The sequence below is a fragment of the Heloderma suspectum genome, chromosome 10, assembly GCF_057233095.1.
Source record: "Heloderma suspectum isolate Gila_16-S chromosome 10, 16-S_ref, whole genome shotgun sequence".
NCBI classification, from domain to species: Eukaryota; Metazoa; Chordata; class Lepidosauria; order Squamata; family Helodermatidae; genus Heloderma; species Heloderma suspectum.
Genome location: NC_139467.1, coordinates 46,802,476 through 46,818,882, shown reverse-complemented (window position 1 = coordinate 46,818,882; position 16,407 = coordinate 46,802,476). Strand labels below are relative to the sequence as shown.

Here is a 16,407-nt window from a genome sequence, read left to right as displayed (position 1 = left end):
TCCGGCCGCAGACGGCCTGGTGTGGATGCAAATGGCAGCCGCTGTAGTGGCCGCCATTTGCATCCAGCTAGACAGCCGTGATAGGCTACATAAGAATTTACATAGCCTATCACGGCTAAGGTCAAAACAAAAACAAAAACACGCAGCATACACAAATGGCGGTGGCTACGGCGGCCGCCATTTGCGTTCCCTATTTTTCGCCGACTTCCCTTACGTAAATATTTACGTAAGATAAAACGGCAAAAAAAAAGGGGAACGCAAATAGTGTAGTGGACGCAATTTGCGTTCCTTTATTTTTCGCCGTTCTGGCCTACGTAAATATTTACATAAGATAAGTCGGCGAAAAATAGGGAATGCAAATGGCAGCCGCCATAGCCGCCACCATTTGCGTACGCTGCGTGTTTTTTTTGTTTTTTTTTACGTTAGCCATGATAGGCTACATAAATTCTTACGTAGCCTATCATGGTCCAAGGATGGCAATGGCGGCGGCAGCACCCTGCCGCAGCTGGCCAGGAGACCAGCCGCCACCGCCGGAGCGGCTGAATCCACCCCAGGTAAGTGCCATCCTGGGAGGATTCCGTGGGGGGACAGGGGGGCAGGAGGCCGTTCTGCCATGGATTCCGGGGGGCCGGATTCTTTAGAATCCGGCCTTACTGGAATCCGTAGCGGAATTCTCCGCCATCCCTACCTGAAACTCTGGAGAGCTACTGCTGCCAGTAAGTGTCAGCAATACTACGCTAGATGGACCCAGGGCCTGACTCAGTATAAGGCAGTTTCCTATGTTCCTATGAACAGAAAGCTTTAATAAAAATAGGAGTTTTGGGTTTGTTTTTTAAGTAGAGGGGAGATAAATACTGCTCATTTATACAATCCTATGTATGCCTACTCAGAAGCACCATTATGTTTAATGAGTTTTACCTCCAGGGAAGTGTGCATAAGATTCCAGCACAAGTTACTTTTGCAGGGAGATTTGAACCCCGATGTTCTGCATGTTTCCTCAGAAATAAGTCCTGAGTTGTGAGCATGGTACTGAAGGCTTAATACAGTGCCTACCCAGTTCTGTCTAGTCTAATGAATTGACCACCCTTTCACCTCAGTCCTATGCATGTTTTGTCATTTGTGGGTTTTTTTTTAAAAAAATTGCATGAACTCTAGCTTCAGTGGTGAGGGAAAGGCACTTAGTAAATGCTCAGAGTTTCTCCATAATTTAGCCCTAGTTTTCAAAACAGACTCATTGGCTGAATCCTGATGAAGTCTTGGCACAATTTAAGTTATGGGGAAGAAGATACAATGAGAGCTTGTGTATAACAAGGAGAAGGTAGAGGAGAGTTGTAAAAAATAAAGTATCTGTTTTTATGAAGAGTTGCTGGAGGATGGAAGGATGAGGAGGGATGGTTGTATGGAGGGGAATAGAATTGGTAGGGGGAGAATATAAGTGTTCAGTGATGAAAGAAAAGCATTCTGCATATGCTTGGAGGCACTCTATGTTTAAGAACACAAAGAAGAGCTGTGCTGCATCAGACCAAGGTCCATCTAGTCCAGCATTCTGTTCACACAGTGGCCAACCAGATGCCCACGGGAAACCCACAAGCAGGACATGAGTGCAATAGCACCTTCCCACCCTTGTTCCCCTGCTGCTAACATTGGTGAAATGTAAAGAAATTCTAGTAATTCTAAATTTGCATGCATGTATATCCTTCAGAAACTGTGCAGGTTTCTTGCATGGGGGACATCTCTAATGGCCTGTGCATTTTCATACAAATGTATCCAAAAACTGTTGGGGAAGGGAAAGCAAATCCCTCCCTCCCCCAAATTGGAGAACTCTCCTTCCATGTGAACTGCTGCACCTATCCTTCTGAAACCTTGCTGGTTTCTTACTTAGGGACACCTCTAGGCTGTCTGTAATTATCAGAACAATGTTCCACAAGGAAAATAGGGAGATAAGTATGTTCTCTTTTGGAGACCTCAAAATGTCAAGGCCACACTTGCACAAAAAGCCTGTGGCTATCATTCTGAAATTTGGCAGACATGATCTCCTCTGATGGGGCAATGAATCCTGAAATTTTTATCCAATTCTTCCAAGGAATAAAAATGCTATTGGCAGTTCCCGTTAAAAGAAAATCAAAATATGAACCCTGCACCTATTTTTCCGACATTGGGCAGGTGTAATCCCCTTCTAGGGGGCTACTATGCCTGAAATTATCATCCAGTTCTGACCAAGAGAAAAAAGTTATGTTTTTCCCCCTAATTTCCCATGGTAGTCAACAGGAAGTATAAAGACTCATTTTTCCAAACCTTGACTCAGGTTTGGTGCTGAGCTGAAGTGGAGCAGCTACAAATTGACCTGAGCAGAAGTGGGATGTTTTCCAAAACGCTGGCCTCAGTTATCTAGGCATTAGTGACACCTAGTCTGGACTACTCTGATGCACAGTATGTGGGGCTGCCTTCGAAGATCATCCAGAAACTTCAGCTGGTACAGAATACCTGAGTGTTGGTGGGGGCAAGGTGATCAGATCATATAATGCCTATACTGTCCTGGATACCTTTGTGTTTCTAAGCCCAATTTAAAGTCCTCATTTTGTCCTTCAAAGCCTTAGTTTGGGACCAAATTACTTGAAGGACCGCCTTCACCCCTATCAGCCTGCCCACGCTTTGAGATCAGCAGGCGAGACCCTTCTCATTTGCCCACCTTTGAGGAAAGTTAGGTGAGTCAGTAGACCTGAGAGGGCCTTTTCTGCGGTGCCTCCCACACCCCTGAAATACACTGCCAGTGGGGTCCACCAGGCCCCATCATTGCAGGCTTTTAGGAAGACCCTGAAAACAGGCTACATTGCTTTGGCCTTCCCCTGATTGTTTTATCAGACTAGATTGTAGCTGCCATTGTGTATAGTAGGTTTCATCTTATGCTGGTGTTTGTTATTTCTGAGAATGTTTGCTGTTTTTATTGCCATGTTGGCTTTTATTATGTGAGTTTTACTGTTGTATGTCCCCTTGGCTCCTGCCCTGGAAAGTGTACAAGAAATATTTTAAATAAATAAACAAATAACCACCATCTACTTCTCAAAGACAAGGCAAAGCACCATATCCTCCTTTGGATCCACCTGATTTCAGTTAAGCCCACAAATGAGCGAGTGTCACAGAGCATTTGCACCCTTTACAGTAAATATTATAGCATGGAAAAGAAAGGCTTCTCTTTCTCTCTCTCTCTCTGTTGGCAAGTGGCAAGTTTACAAGTCATGTTGATGATGTTAAAGTGATTCCATGCCTTTTCAGAATTTCTAATGTCCTTGTGTTAAACTCAACCAGTAGCCGATTTGTTCATCTGCCTCATTGCTAGTCTTTTGCTTGGTTGCAGGACGGAAAAAAAAAAAGGAAGAACAAGGTAAGCAAGACAGAATGAACGAGGATAGAAACCGGAAAGATGCGAAAGAAAGCTGGTCTGGCATCAAGAGAAGGAAAGGCCAGCCCAGGGGGACGGTTGTGCCTGTGCCCTCTGCTCAGTAGTCCCTCCACAGCTCTGTGATGACAATCTCCACCGCTGCTGCTATGTACATGAAAGCTTTATCGAACCAGAACACTGCACCACAACAAATCAGGCATGGCTGGGTGGACCGACAGATCCTTCTAGACACATGCGGACAAAACACACAAAAATGCAGGCCCTCCCATTTTCAGCATAGTATATCTGAAACATGCAGATTCATTGAGAGAACTGAAAGGTACACTCAAGGCATTCTTGAGTGCCCCAGACTATATTTTGGGAAGTGGAAAGGGAAGAAAACATGTCCTTCAAACAGGGCCACTGAGGGAACATCTTCAGCTGAAGTCACCCATGGAAATACAGTGTAAGACAGTTTCCAGTACAAAGGATGAGACTGGAATTAGTTTGCTGAAAATCTGGAAATGCACAACGTTTTTCTTTCAAGTCCTCTGTATTGTGATGCAAGCTGTATCGTTGTGAATTTGTATAAAATGTTTGTGATAATTGTTCAGGGGTGTCTGCTCTGAAATTGCTTCACAATGTCAAAAAAAGAAACTAAAATAGTCCAGTTCCTATGTTTGTACAACTTTCTCCATGTGGGAACTACAAAAAGGGTATCTACATGCTTCAGAAAGGAACTATAGTGGTAATCAAGGGTCTAAATTTTCTCTGTTATGGGGACATCCTGGAAGGATAAAAGAAGAGTTGCATTAAGTGGTGGTGACTTGACCAAACCTGTCTAGGCAGATGCAGAATGATTATGATCCTTGCCTTTCTGTGCAGTGACACAGCAACATCCTATGATATCATCTTGCTCGGGCAGAATTCCATATTTCACAAATCTACTGAGACTCAAAGATGGATCAGAAACCCTCTGAATGACATTCCAGACTGAAACAGAGTGTGTGCTGTTGGAATGGAATAGTGTTTGAAATAGGCAGGGGAGGAAGGTAGATAAAGGAGCCAGTGGAGAAGCAGGGGTGGGGGTGGGGGAATGCAGTGGCTGCATCCTCTCTTGCTGCTTCAGACCTTTAAAAAAATGGCAGGTATGGTCTCTGGGTGACCCAAGAAGTAGACAGATTTTCATGAGCAGTGTGGATCCGCACAGGACTCCTTCCTTACTAAGGGAGAGATCCTTAGAAATTGCACCACAACCCTTCCCTGCACCACAACCCCTCCAGACAGTGAATAATTGACAATAGCTGACCAATACACCAAGGCTAGGAATGGCTGCTCTTCCTGTGTTAGGGCTCCTGCATGGTTAATCGTTGAGCAGAAGAGGGGATTCTGGTGTCTTACTTCCTTCACCCCGGCACAGAGACATGCTGAGCTGCAGCTGCTGAAACGGCCTCTCCTCTTTAACAGTTGAAGTGCCTCGTGTTCAACGGCTGGCTTTCCAGACAGGAGAAATAGTTGACCATATAAAATGGCTGCTGGGACTTTTAGGTATATTTCAAAGACAAGAGAGACAGACAAGATCTTCTCAGTCCACAAAGAATTGCAAAATTGGCCCAGCATGGAAGGTTAACCCTCCATAGCTTTTACAGGGAAAATGGATGTAAATGTCAAGAAGAATGTAGGCCTGGTCATGTCATGTGTGTGTGAGAGACACACACACAACGTTTTAGAAATATGGGGAATGGAGAAGTTGTGCTTCCTAATGTGCCATGCAGTTACTAAAGACATAGATGGAATTCAGCCACCTTGGGGAGCATCGACACATGTAGAGACCCTCGAAAGAGATGTGCCTTACTGGGCTCTTCATTCCCCCCAAATCATGAAGGCTCCCCTAGGATGTTCTCCAAGTACAGTGGATGTGATTCCTGGAAGGGAAGAGGAAAGACAGGCAGGCTGTCAGACGTCTCCCATTCATGTGCCCCAGCCAAAGCAAGCCAGACAGCCTCTTTGCTGGATGCAGCCAGTTCTGTTGTCAAGCTAGGAATGTCCATGCTTGTTTCTTTTCTCAGCCAACGGGTTCGGGCAGTTGCATTTCTTGGAAAGGCTAATTGAATTGTCTTCCTGGCTCCATCAGGGGTGTGGGAGCTGCATAGTTGTGTCAATTCCAGAGCTGTACCAAGCTCCCCTGGACAGCTCGCTTCCAGCAGGGCCGCCAGGATCATCATCCACTTTGTACTTAAGTAAACATTGTACCGTTATATCTTTCAGAGGGGATTCCATTTCAGCATGATGATAAATTAGCAGCATACCAAGCTACAAGTGGGCAAGTGTTCCTCCAAGTTCAGCCTTTGAACTGTGTAGATCTGTTGAGGCAAAAGCCGAAGGAGGTCTCCTCAGCGCACTCTGAAGTTTCTCCTCCCAGCAAGCGAGAGATAAAGAGCTTGTTTCTGCAGCAGCATCTCAGCAGTGGCCTGTGACCCTTCAGAACTCTGAGCCTTTTTGGCAAAGGAAGAGCCTTTGTCTGAGCGGGGCCTCAAGTTACTAAGTGCCTGTGCCTCAGACTGTTTTTGCTGGAATAAGAAGCTTAGAAAAGAAGTGCCACTGTAACATAACTGCCTGGCATTGGAAGGCCAGTGCACTAGTAATGGTGACAGATGTGCCAGCATATCTGCTTAGGACTGGGGTAGAAGACTCCACACGTGGCACATTCTTGGGGCTGCCCTGCCAGAGAGGTAGAGATAGCAGTATTGCTGTCTGGCACAACTTCTGTAAGTAAATTGGCTGTGCGACCTCTGCCATGTTTCTCCCTGTAACATGCTTTTAAATGAATGGGAAACTTGTTTTTATGCCCCTCGGGAGGAACCATCAGAGTCTTGCTGCTGGCACCTCTTCCTTCTCCTCCCTCTCTTGGGCTCATCAGCAGCATCTTCAAAAAGAGACTGAGATGATCCCCAACAGAACACCAGAATTTGCTTCAACCTAAGTCAGAAGTCAATTCCTCCCATCTCCCTTTTTGTGCACCCAAAGGCCAGACCCTCAGGCAGGAGACCCACGGTTCCATTCTCTCCAGACATAAAAAACACCTCAGAATATTTAGCTAATGATACAGCACATAAGGGTGCACCCAGATGGAGGGCTCCTAACACTACTAATCAATAGACATTGTGCAGCTATTCCATCTTTTCCTCCTTAACAGTTTTTTTGTGGAAAGAAAGAGGGAAGTGGTGGGAAAACATGGGAGGGTTACAAGGGGAGGACGATAACTTCTGCACCTCCCATAAAATTCTATGAATCAGGCCGGGTGATTGCACAATAAATGCTCTGTCTGGAAGCACCCCAAGGAACAGTCAGACTGAAGTATATTTAGCAAGGTTATGGATAAAAATTCATAAACAAAACTGTGGTAGAGAATCAACAAGTACAAGAAAAATAAAGTATAACAGAACTCTCTCTCTCTCTCTCTCTCTTTCAAGTAACCTACCCAGAAGTTCAATCCAACATCCAGCACCCCCCCCACTCCCTGCAACAGTGACTGATTGAAAGGATTATCTTCTCCCATCCATGTTTAATATAAATCCCAAGTTCCACTAGCAAGCCAGATTTAACGTGCTTGTGTGCAGCCCCCCAATAATAACGTACTAGTCCTCTGCCTCCATAGCAACATTGGGAATGTATACACCTTGCTCGTTCATGTTTACATCAAAAGGACTTTTTGCACCAAAGAAATCGTGGTTTGCACGTTCAGCAGAGCAGGGGCCCTTCTCACATGAATCTTTAGTGCACTCGCTCAAGGACCCCGGAGAGGCGACTCTCTCTGTCAAATCAAAAGAGCAACAAGAAGAAGCCAGAAGATCCTTTCGCGGTCACCCCCTCCACAGGGACTCTTTTAAAGAGCCAGAAACAACAGATTTATACAAGATATACATTTAATCAAGTTACTCCAAATTACACATGGACTCTGACACACAATAACACACTGTGAACTCCGCACCCTGCTGCAGGTGAAGCAGCTCCCCCAGCACTCCAGCCCCGTCCCAGGAGCAAAGGGCTGGGGAGAGTGGGGGGAAAGAAAAGGAGCAGGCAGGCAGAGACTAGGCACCATCACCCCAGCCCATCGTGGCTTACTGAAGCCATGGTGGGTTGCAACACGGGCCAGCAGCCATTTTGCCATGGTTTGTCGTGTTGTCCAAATCTAGGCAGCAGGGGTTGTTTGAGGGCTAAACAACCCTCAAAAAACCCATGGTCTGTTGTAAGGTTTCTTACCAGAAAAAAAAAAGTTAAAGAAAACAGAATAGTTGCAAAATGCTTTTTGATTGTTTGTGCTAGGACTTCTGTGTCTAGAAGCACCCAAATACCTACCCATCTGATTGCCAGAGGTAAAAATGAAAATAGAATGATTGTGTACACATTATGAGCAGCAGAGATCTCTTTTCCAAACCACCTTCACCTCTTTGAATACATGACTGCCTTTCTCCAGCTAGTTGTTATTCAGTGGTTACGTCGTGTCCGACTCTTCGTGACCCCATGGACCATGGCACGCCAGGCCTTCCTGTCCTCCGTTCTCTCCCGGAGTGCTAGAGTACCTTCTTATCTCTTTAAAGTATTTATAAACAGCCTTTATGGCAAGCACCCCCCCAAAACAGCATCCATCAGAGTTAAAATACAATTACTCATAAAAATAAACCATTAAAAATAACAGAATACAATCCTAGAATGAACCAAAGCCATAAAATGGACAATACCAACCAGCGTAAAATCACTTAGAACTAGTGGAGCCATGGGTCCGTAAAATATGATTTAAACCAGTAAAATCAATACAATCACAGAACATTATCTAGAAAAAGTAATTTAAATACCTAAAGACTCACTGCACACCTGAAGCCTGGTAAAGAAGGGGCCATTCGTACCCCATGTAGGAGATAATTCCACAGTTGGGGCACCACTGCTGAAAAGGCCCTCTCTCTTGTGCCCACCCCCTAACTGATTTCACCAGTGACTTTCATCAGCCAGAGACACAGGCTGATCTCAAAGGACAGGCAGGCTGGGATGGGGAAGGTGGCCCTTCAAAGAACTGGGCCTCAGACTGTTTAGGGCATGCCAGGTCCATGCCAGCACGTTAAACTGGGCCTGGGAACACACCAGCACCCAGTGCGATTCGAAGTTGGTGACATATATGCTGACCACCTTGCCCCAGTAACCGAGCAGCCACATTTTGTACTAACTGAAGTTTTCAGTCCCTCTTCAAAAGCAGTTCTGCATAAAGCACACTACAGCTGTCCAGTCTGAATGTCATGTACTGCGCAGAAAACTGAGTCTAAGTCTGCGCTTTCTAGAATGGGTCACAGGCTGTGCATATCCTGTGGAAAGGCCACAGCTTAGTGGTCCCTGCTTGGCCCGCAGAAGGCCCCAGGTTCGATCCTCAGCGGCATCTCCAGGTAGGGCTGGGAAAGGGATCCTGCCTGCCACCCTGGAGAGCCACTGCTGCCAGTCAGTGTCAGCAATACCAAGGGTCTGACTCTGTATCAGGCAGCTTCCCATGTTTCTGTGATAGGCTGCTCATTATCTCCCTGCCACAGACAAGATGAGTGGAAGGGGGAAGAGGGTGTCAGGTCTTTTAAATGGTATCACTGGCTGTTGGTTTTGCTCTGGGAGCCTCCAGTTGTCGAGATTTTGACTTTGTCAAAATCAAGCAGCAACAAAATTCCTAACTGAAGTTCATTCAGGATTCCATTTGACTGGAAAATGGTAATTTCGTACATGGAAATGATTTCATAACTGTTGCTCAGTCTTTCTTTTTTAATAGTGGGGTTGCTAAAAGAGTGCACTGATTAAGACGTGTGGCATGGAGACCACATCATTCTGCTGTAATGCTCTGTAACACATAGGAAAGGACAACTCAATCCAGAGAATATTATAGTATAACTGTGCTAGCCTTTTGTTTACAAATGTAAGGATTAAGTGTAGCACACATAATGGGCAGTCTGCATGATTGCCAGCATGATCGCTTATTTAAGCCTTGGGGGATTATGGTGTGTGCCAGCCACCATTGTGAATATTCAAGCCAGGGTGGGCAGTTGCCACGGCTTACTGTGGTTGTGTGAAACTGGGTGGGGTTTCTTGTTGCTATGGGGAACAGGCCACCCCAGAACTCATGGGCTGCAGTAGGGTTCTGGAGTAGCTTGTTAACCACAGCAACAAGCCACCCCACCTGGTTTTGCATGTCACAATAAACTGCGCTGCCCACCTACCCACCTCGGCTTGAATATGCACAGTGGTAGCCGGTATGCACCTATGTGCTGCGGATCATACGAACCAGTCATAGACTGTTTTATTTGTTCATATGTTTTAATAAGTTTGCATGAGCTTTTGTGGGTTGCAGCCGACTTCATCAGATGCTATAAGATCTAATTTCAAATTACATCCCTCAGGAGATGTCCATAAAGTTTTGTAGGGTGTGTTTTTCTCTTTTGAGGTAGAGTCAGTCCAGAGAGTTAGTAATGGTAAACTTACTGGGAATACATAATAAGCACACACAATAGGGCAGATAGGGAACTGGTGATGTGAAACAAGAGTAAAAAGATATAAAGGAGAACCTTGCACAAACAACAAACACCTATCTAGGGCAACAGGCACTCAAAAGAGAGGCATTTTCAGATCCCTTTCAATAATTGTTTCACACAATCATTTCCTTTCTGTCTTAATATGTGTGCCTATGCACTCTGGAAGAAGTTACCCTGTTATTTCCGATGTGAGTGGCCTCTTAGCTACTTTAGGCATAACTTAAACTAAAATTCACTTTTTCTGCTCTTATGAAGAGACAGGACATCAGATTCCTGGGAAGATCCCAAGTTTTTTTCCGCTTAAACAACACACAAAGTGTGCTTTCCTATGGAAAAGGAGGGAGAGTGTGGGGTGAAGAGAGCAAGTATGACTCAACTATTTAGTCTGAGAGTTCGGAAATCAAAAGAGCCCTTTGACAGATGGATATCGACTTTAATAGAAACCACACTGAGGCTGGAGAAGTCTTCCATCTACTAAGCCTCCAGTCCAAGAGCTTGATTTGTTGCAATACGCTTTTTTAAAAAAAATCCCACATGAGTGAGTGCTTTGTACACAGATAAATCTATCCTGCTAAGAAGAGGGGGGGGAGGGGCACAGCTTTTCCAAACGGGAATGAAAATCACAGCTCTTGCTGGTGAGCTCCCACTAATTTCAGCCAACTTCAGACCAGAGGGACTATCCACTCTCAAGAAGCAAAATCCTGCGGATTGTGCTCGGGTCTAGGCCACAGCTCAGTGGCGGACCCCCTGCTCAGCATACAGAAGGTCCCAGATGCTATCTGTGGCAACTCCAGCTAGGGCTGGGAAAGGGGCCCACCTAAACCGCTGGAGAGCCCTGGCTGCCAGTCCGCGTGGAAGAGCCCACCGAGCTAGGTGGACCAGTGGGCTGGCTCTGGGGAAGGCCACTTCCTAAATTCTAGTCAAAGCAAATCATGCAGGGGGCTGAAGTGTGTGCCCCTCCCCAGCCCACTGCTCTTTTAAATAAAGGCCCACCCTCAGCCAAAGGAAAATAATTAAACAAACCAAAGGTGATTATTTCCCACTCGCAACACTAAAACCCCCCGCCAATTTTAAATGTGTGCCATTATTGTTGTTGCCATGATTCTTTTCCATTACTGCCAACAACATGCTTGTTGCACACAGGAAACGCCATCACCCCTGCCCAGAGATGGCCCTGCTCCAGCAGGGCCGAGGGATCCAAGGCCTGCCCCCCACCAAATGCCCCGGGGTTCTCTCCCAGAGACCGCTGCTCAGGGGCCACGCAGTCATCTGGGCGATCAGTGCGGTGCCCAGGAGTGGCCTTGGCAGTCAGAGTGCCGGGGACGGGGTGGCAAACTGCCCCCGCAGAGCACCCCCCCAGCAAAAGCCTTTCACAAACATTGCCTTGGCATTGGCTGTTCCCCTCCTGCCAAAGCCTTGCAGTGGCTTCAGCTTGCAAATTGAGCATGTGTGTCAACCATGCATGCTCAGTTCATTCCCTTGCACCAGGAAAGAACTAGGGAGTGTCTGTGTAGGGCACTTTTATTTATTTAATATTTATTTATTTAAAATATTTGTATCCTGCCCTATATCATTAAGATCTCAGGGCGGCGTACAGTTAACATCAATTTAGACAGTATAAAACAATAAATAATTTAAACAGCTAAAAGCATATTAAATCATTAAACAAGCTAATACCAATTAAAAATCTAAACAATAAGACAGTTAAAACAGTGTGCAACTTTAGGGAATGCATTCATCCCTCAAAGGCTTTGATAAGAAGCCATGCTTTAACTTGGTGCCAAAATGAAACTAACGCCTGCGCCAATCAGGCCTCCAAGAGGAGGGCATTCCACAACAGGGGTGTCACAGCGGAGAAGGCCCTCCCCCACGTTCCCCTATAGTGTACATCTCACACTGGTGGGACGCAGAGGAGGGCCCCTCCAACAGATCTTAATCCTCGGGCAGGCATATATAGGAAGTGGTGCTCCCTCAAATATCGAGGTCCCAAGCTGCTTAGGGCTTTAAATGTCATCACCAGACCTTGAATTCCATTCGGAAGCACATTGGCAGCGAGTGCAATTCCATTAAAACTGGTGTTATATAATCTTTACAAGATGTAAAGACTGAAAACAAAGCAGTGATTACGTGGAGCCAACATGGGTTCGTCAAGAACAAATCCTGCCAGACGAATCTGATCTCATTTTTTGATCAGGTAACCTCCCTTGTGGGCTGTGGGAATACTGTGGACATAATATACCTCGACTTCAGCAAAGCTTTCAACAAAGTGCCCCATGATATCCTGATGAGCAAACTAGCTCAAAGTGGGCTAGATGAAACAATGATCCGGTGGATCCACAGTTGGCTACAGAATCGGACTCAAAGAGTGCTTATCAATGGGACCTTCTCGAACTGGGGAGAGGTAATGAGCGGGGTACTGCAGGGCTCTGTCCTGGGCCCAGTGCTCTTCAACATTTGTATTAATGACTTGGAGGAGGAGGTGCAGGGAATGCTGATCAGATTTGCAGATGACACCAAATTGGGCAGGATAGCTGATACTTTGGAGGACAGAAACAACATTCAAAGTGATCTTGAAAGACTGGAGTGCTGGGCAGAAAACAACAGAATGACATTTAATAGGGATAAATGCCAAGTTCTGCACCTAGGAAAAAGAAACCAAATGCACAGTTACAAGATGGGGGATACGTGGCTCAACAACACTACAAGCGAGAAGGATCTTGGAATTGTTGTCGATCCCAAGCTGAATATGGGCCAACAAAGTGATGTGGCTGCAAAAAAGACAAATGCTCTTTTGGGCTGCATTCATAGAAGCATAGCTTCCAAATCCCGGGAAGTACTAGTTCCCCTCTACTCAGCACTGGTTAGGCCTCATCTGGAGTACTGTATCCAGTTCTGGGCACCACACTTTAAGAAGGATGCAGACAAGTTGGAGAGGGTTCAGAGGAGGGCAACAAAGATGATCAGGGGACTGGAAACAAAGCCCTATGAGGAGAGATGGAAAGAACTGGGCATGTGTAGCCTTGAAAAGACTGAAGGGAGATAGGATAGCGCTCTTCAAGTACTTGAAAGGCTGCCACAGAGGAAGGACACAGAATAATGGGCTCAAGTGACAGGAAGCCAGATTCCGGCTGAACATCAGGAAAAACTTCTGGACTGTTAGAGCAATACAATGGAACCCATTACCTAGGGAGGTAGAAGGCTCTGGACAGCCATCTGTCAGGGATGCTCTGACTTGGATTCCTGCATTGAGCAGGGGGTTGAACTCCATGGTCTTATGGGTCCCTTCCAACCCGACTGTTCTATGAGTCTGTGTTCCGGTCAACAGTCTAGCTACTGCATTTTGCAGTAGCTGCAACTTCTGAGTCATCTTCAAGGGCAGCCCCATGTGAAGTGCATTGCTGTAGTCTATAATTGAGAAGTTACCAGCACATGTACTACTGTGGCTAGGTTATCCCTGCCCAGGAAAGGCCGTAGCTGGCAAATCAGCTGAAGCTGGGCTCATGTACAAGCTGGGCCACGGAGTCCACCTGGGGCTCCAGTGACAGGAATGAATCTAAGAGTATTCCCAAGCTACGCACCTGCTCCTTCAGGGGGAATGCAACACCGTCCAGGACAGGTCACTTACCCAATTCTTGGACTCGGGAACCACCAATTCACAGAGCTTCCATCTTGTCAGGATTTAGCTTCAGTTTATTGGTCTTCATCCAGCCCACTACAGCCTCTAGGCACTGGTCCAGCACCTTCACTGCCCCAACTGACTCCGACAAGGAGAAGTAGAGCTGAGCATCATCAGCATAGTAGTGACACCCCACCTCAAAACGCCTAATGACCTCACCCAACGGCTTCATATAGATGTTGAACAGCATGGGGGATAGAACCCTGTGGCACCCCACAGCTTAATAGCCCTCTCTGGAATTGGCCCTGCAGATAGGAGTGGAACCACTGTAACATGGTACCCCCAACTTCCACCTTGCAGAGCCGATCCGGTAAGACACCATGATCAATGGTGCCAAAAGCCACTGAGAAATCCAGGAGGATCAACAGTGTGGCACTCCCCCGTCTTTCACCCGGAGCAGGTCGCCAGTCAGAGCAGCCAAGGCTGTTTCAGGGCCTGAAACCAGACAGAAATGGGTCCAGATAATCAGTTTCCTCCAGGAACGTCTGAAGCCGCCCAGCCACCACATGCTCAAGCACCGTGCCCCCAAAGGGATATTGGCAATGGGGCGATAGTGCTCACACAGCTCTGGGTCCAGGGGGGCCTCTTCAGGAGAGGGCGCATACAGCCTCTTTCAAGGCGGCAGGCACCACCCCCTGGCAGAGCGAAGCATTTACCACTCCCTGGACCCACCCAGCCAGTCCACCCCTGCTAGATTGTGTAAGCCAAGATGGGCAAGGGTCAAGCTCGCATGTGGTGGGCCGGACTAATTCAAGCATCTTGTCCACATCATCAGGCTGCAACAACTGAAACTGATTCCAGGAAACACAACCAGGCAGAGCACTGGACACCTCCCCAGCCTCTGCAATAACTGTGGTGTCAAGTTCTGAGAGAATATGAGCGACTTTCTCCTCGAAGTGCCTAACAAATTTATCACAGCAAATGACTTGAGTGTTCGAATCCCAATTTCTCTGAGCCAGATCCCAACAGGCTCTTCACCACTCAGAACAATTCTGCTGGGCAACATTTTGAGGATGAGATAATAGAGGTGTAATAAGATATTTTTGCCATCCTCACTGCTGCATAATAGGCACAACAAAGAGTTCTGGGGTTATTATTATTATAGTTGTTGTTACAACATGCAAAAGGATGGATTTTGGGTGTTCTGAGAACTTAATGCTGTGACTATGGGTTACATCCACACTGCAAAGTAGTCCAAGGTTGCCATACCCATAATGCTGGGAGGTGAGCAACAGATGACATAACTGCAGCGTAGTCCAGAGTTGTTATCTAGTCTGCTAGTGGGCTGGGTTTTATTTACTTGATTTGATTTGTACCCCGCCTTTCTACCAAGAAAAATGGCACTCAAGGTGGCTTACAATCACAAATAAAACTTGATAAAACAATAAAACAAATACATTAACACACAATTAAAAACACAACACAGCATCCAACCCAATAGACCCACTTACACACCAAAAGCCAGCTTGAATAAAAAGGTCTTTGCCTGCTGGTGGAAGAAAAATAGAGAGGGAGCCAACCTAACCTCCCTCAGAAGGGAATTCTACAGCCAGGGTGCGGGTTTGGGTTTTGGGGGGGAATGTAGTTGGGGGATGGGACTGTGACGTATTTAATGAAAAGAAGGGTACTTTCCTTCATTAAGTGCTTTCTGCATTTATGCCTTCGGACTTCACTGTTGTTTCTAATTCACCACCACACACGTCGCCACCACACGCCAGAAGAAATTTCATTGTTTTTGCCATTAATAGCGTTTGTTTGAGTTAATGTTCATGCCGAGGATGGAGGTGTATTGCTGGGCCATATGAAAAGCAAGAGGCTGTTTTCACGTTTTGAATGCTTAATATGAGTTACAAGAGGTGGTGTCAATCTATAGGCTCCCTCCCCAGGGTCTCTATAAATGTCCAAGAGAGGTGCTTGATGCATTTCATTTCTACTGCACGTGCACATAAATGAGTACACACCGTAACACAATGAACATATGGCCATTTTACATGCTAGGAAGGCTAATATGAACATAATGTAAGTCAATTACGTTTTCTAGTATGGAATTATTTATTATTATTACATTTATATCCCACTTTTCCCCCTCTTGCAAGGAACCCACGCTGGCTTACATCGTCCTCTTCCTCTAGTTTTTACCCTCACAACAACCCTGTGAGGTGGGTTAGGCTGAGTCAGTGACTGGCCCGTGAGCTTCACGGCCGGGTGGGGACACGAGCCTGGGTCTCCCCAGTCCCAGCCCAGCACACTAACCGCGACAGCACACCGGCTCTCGTGTCTATGCTCGCCTTTCCTTCACGAACTAAAGCTCTCCCACTTTTACCCTCACAACAGCCCTGCGAGGTGGGTTAGGCCGAGATGCCAGCGCACCCAGCGGAGGCTGTTGCCCGTCCCCTTCGGGCAGCAACGCCGCGGGCAGGGCCGGCGCGGCGCGTGTCCGGTCCGCCCGGCGCGCCGACGAGGCAGCGGCCAGGGCGCATCGCGCGCGCGGGCTTCGACGCGCCGTTTCCCGCCCGCCCGCCCCGCGGGGCGCCAGTCCCTCGCGCCGGGAGCCGCGCTTTCCGCCGGCACCGGGGAAGGGGCCTCCGCGCGGCTGCGCCACGGCCGGCGAGCTCGGCGCGGGAGCAGGCCCGGCCCGGCCCTCGCCGTCGCGCCCCGCTCTGCGGGAGGCAGCCGCGGCGGGCCCGGGAGCGGGGCTCGGCGGCGGCGCCCCTTCCTGCGGGGCCGCCCGGCTCGAGGCCGCTCCGCCTCCGGGCCGCCACCTGCTGCCCCGGCGGCCGCGCTGCGCAGCC

General features: G+C 47.4%; 1 protein-coding gene across 4 annotated transcripts in view; it reads left to right on the top strand.

Moving 5' to 3' along the window:
* Positions 1-6,830, top strand: part of RSPO1 (R-spondin 1) — a 51,069-nt gene extending 44,239 nt beyond the window's left edge. For 3 of the 4 annotated variants that reach the window (XM_084816227.1, XM_084816229.1, XM_084816228.1), the window contains exon 6: positions 3,356-4,055. In XM_084816227.1, coding sequence (XP_084672353.1) covers positions 3,356-3,504 — 149 coding nt within the window. In that variant the 3' untranslated portion in view covers positions 3,505-4,055. Of the gene's footprint in view, positions 1-3,355 lie in introns of all 4 variants that reach the window. The other variant, XM_084816226.1, reaches the window with a different exon arrangement.
* Positions 6,831-16,407: the final 9,577 nt, after the last annotated feature.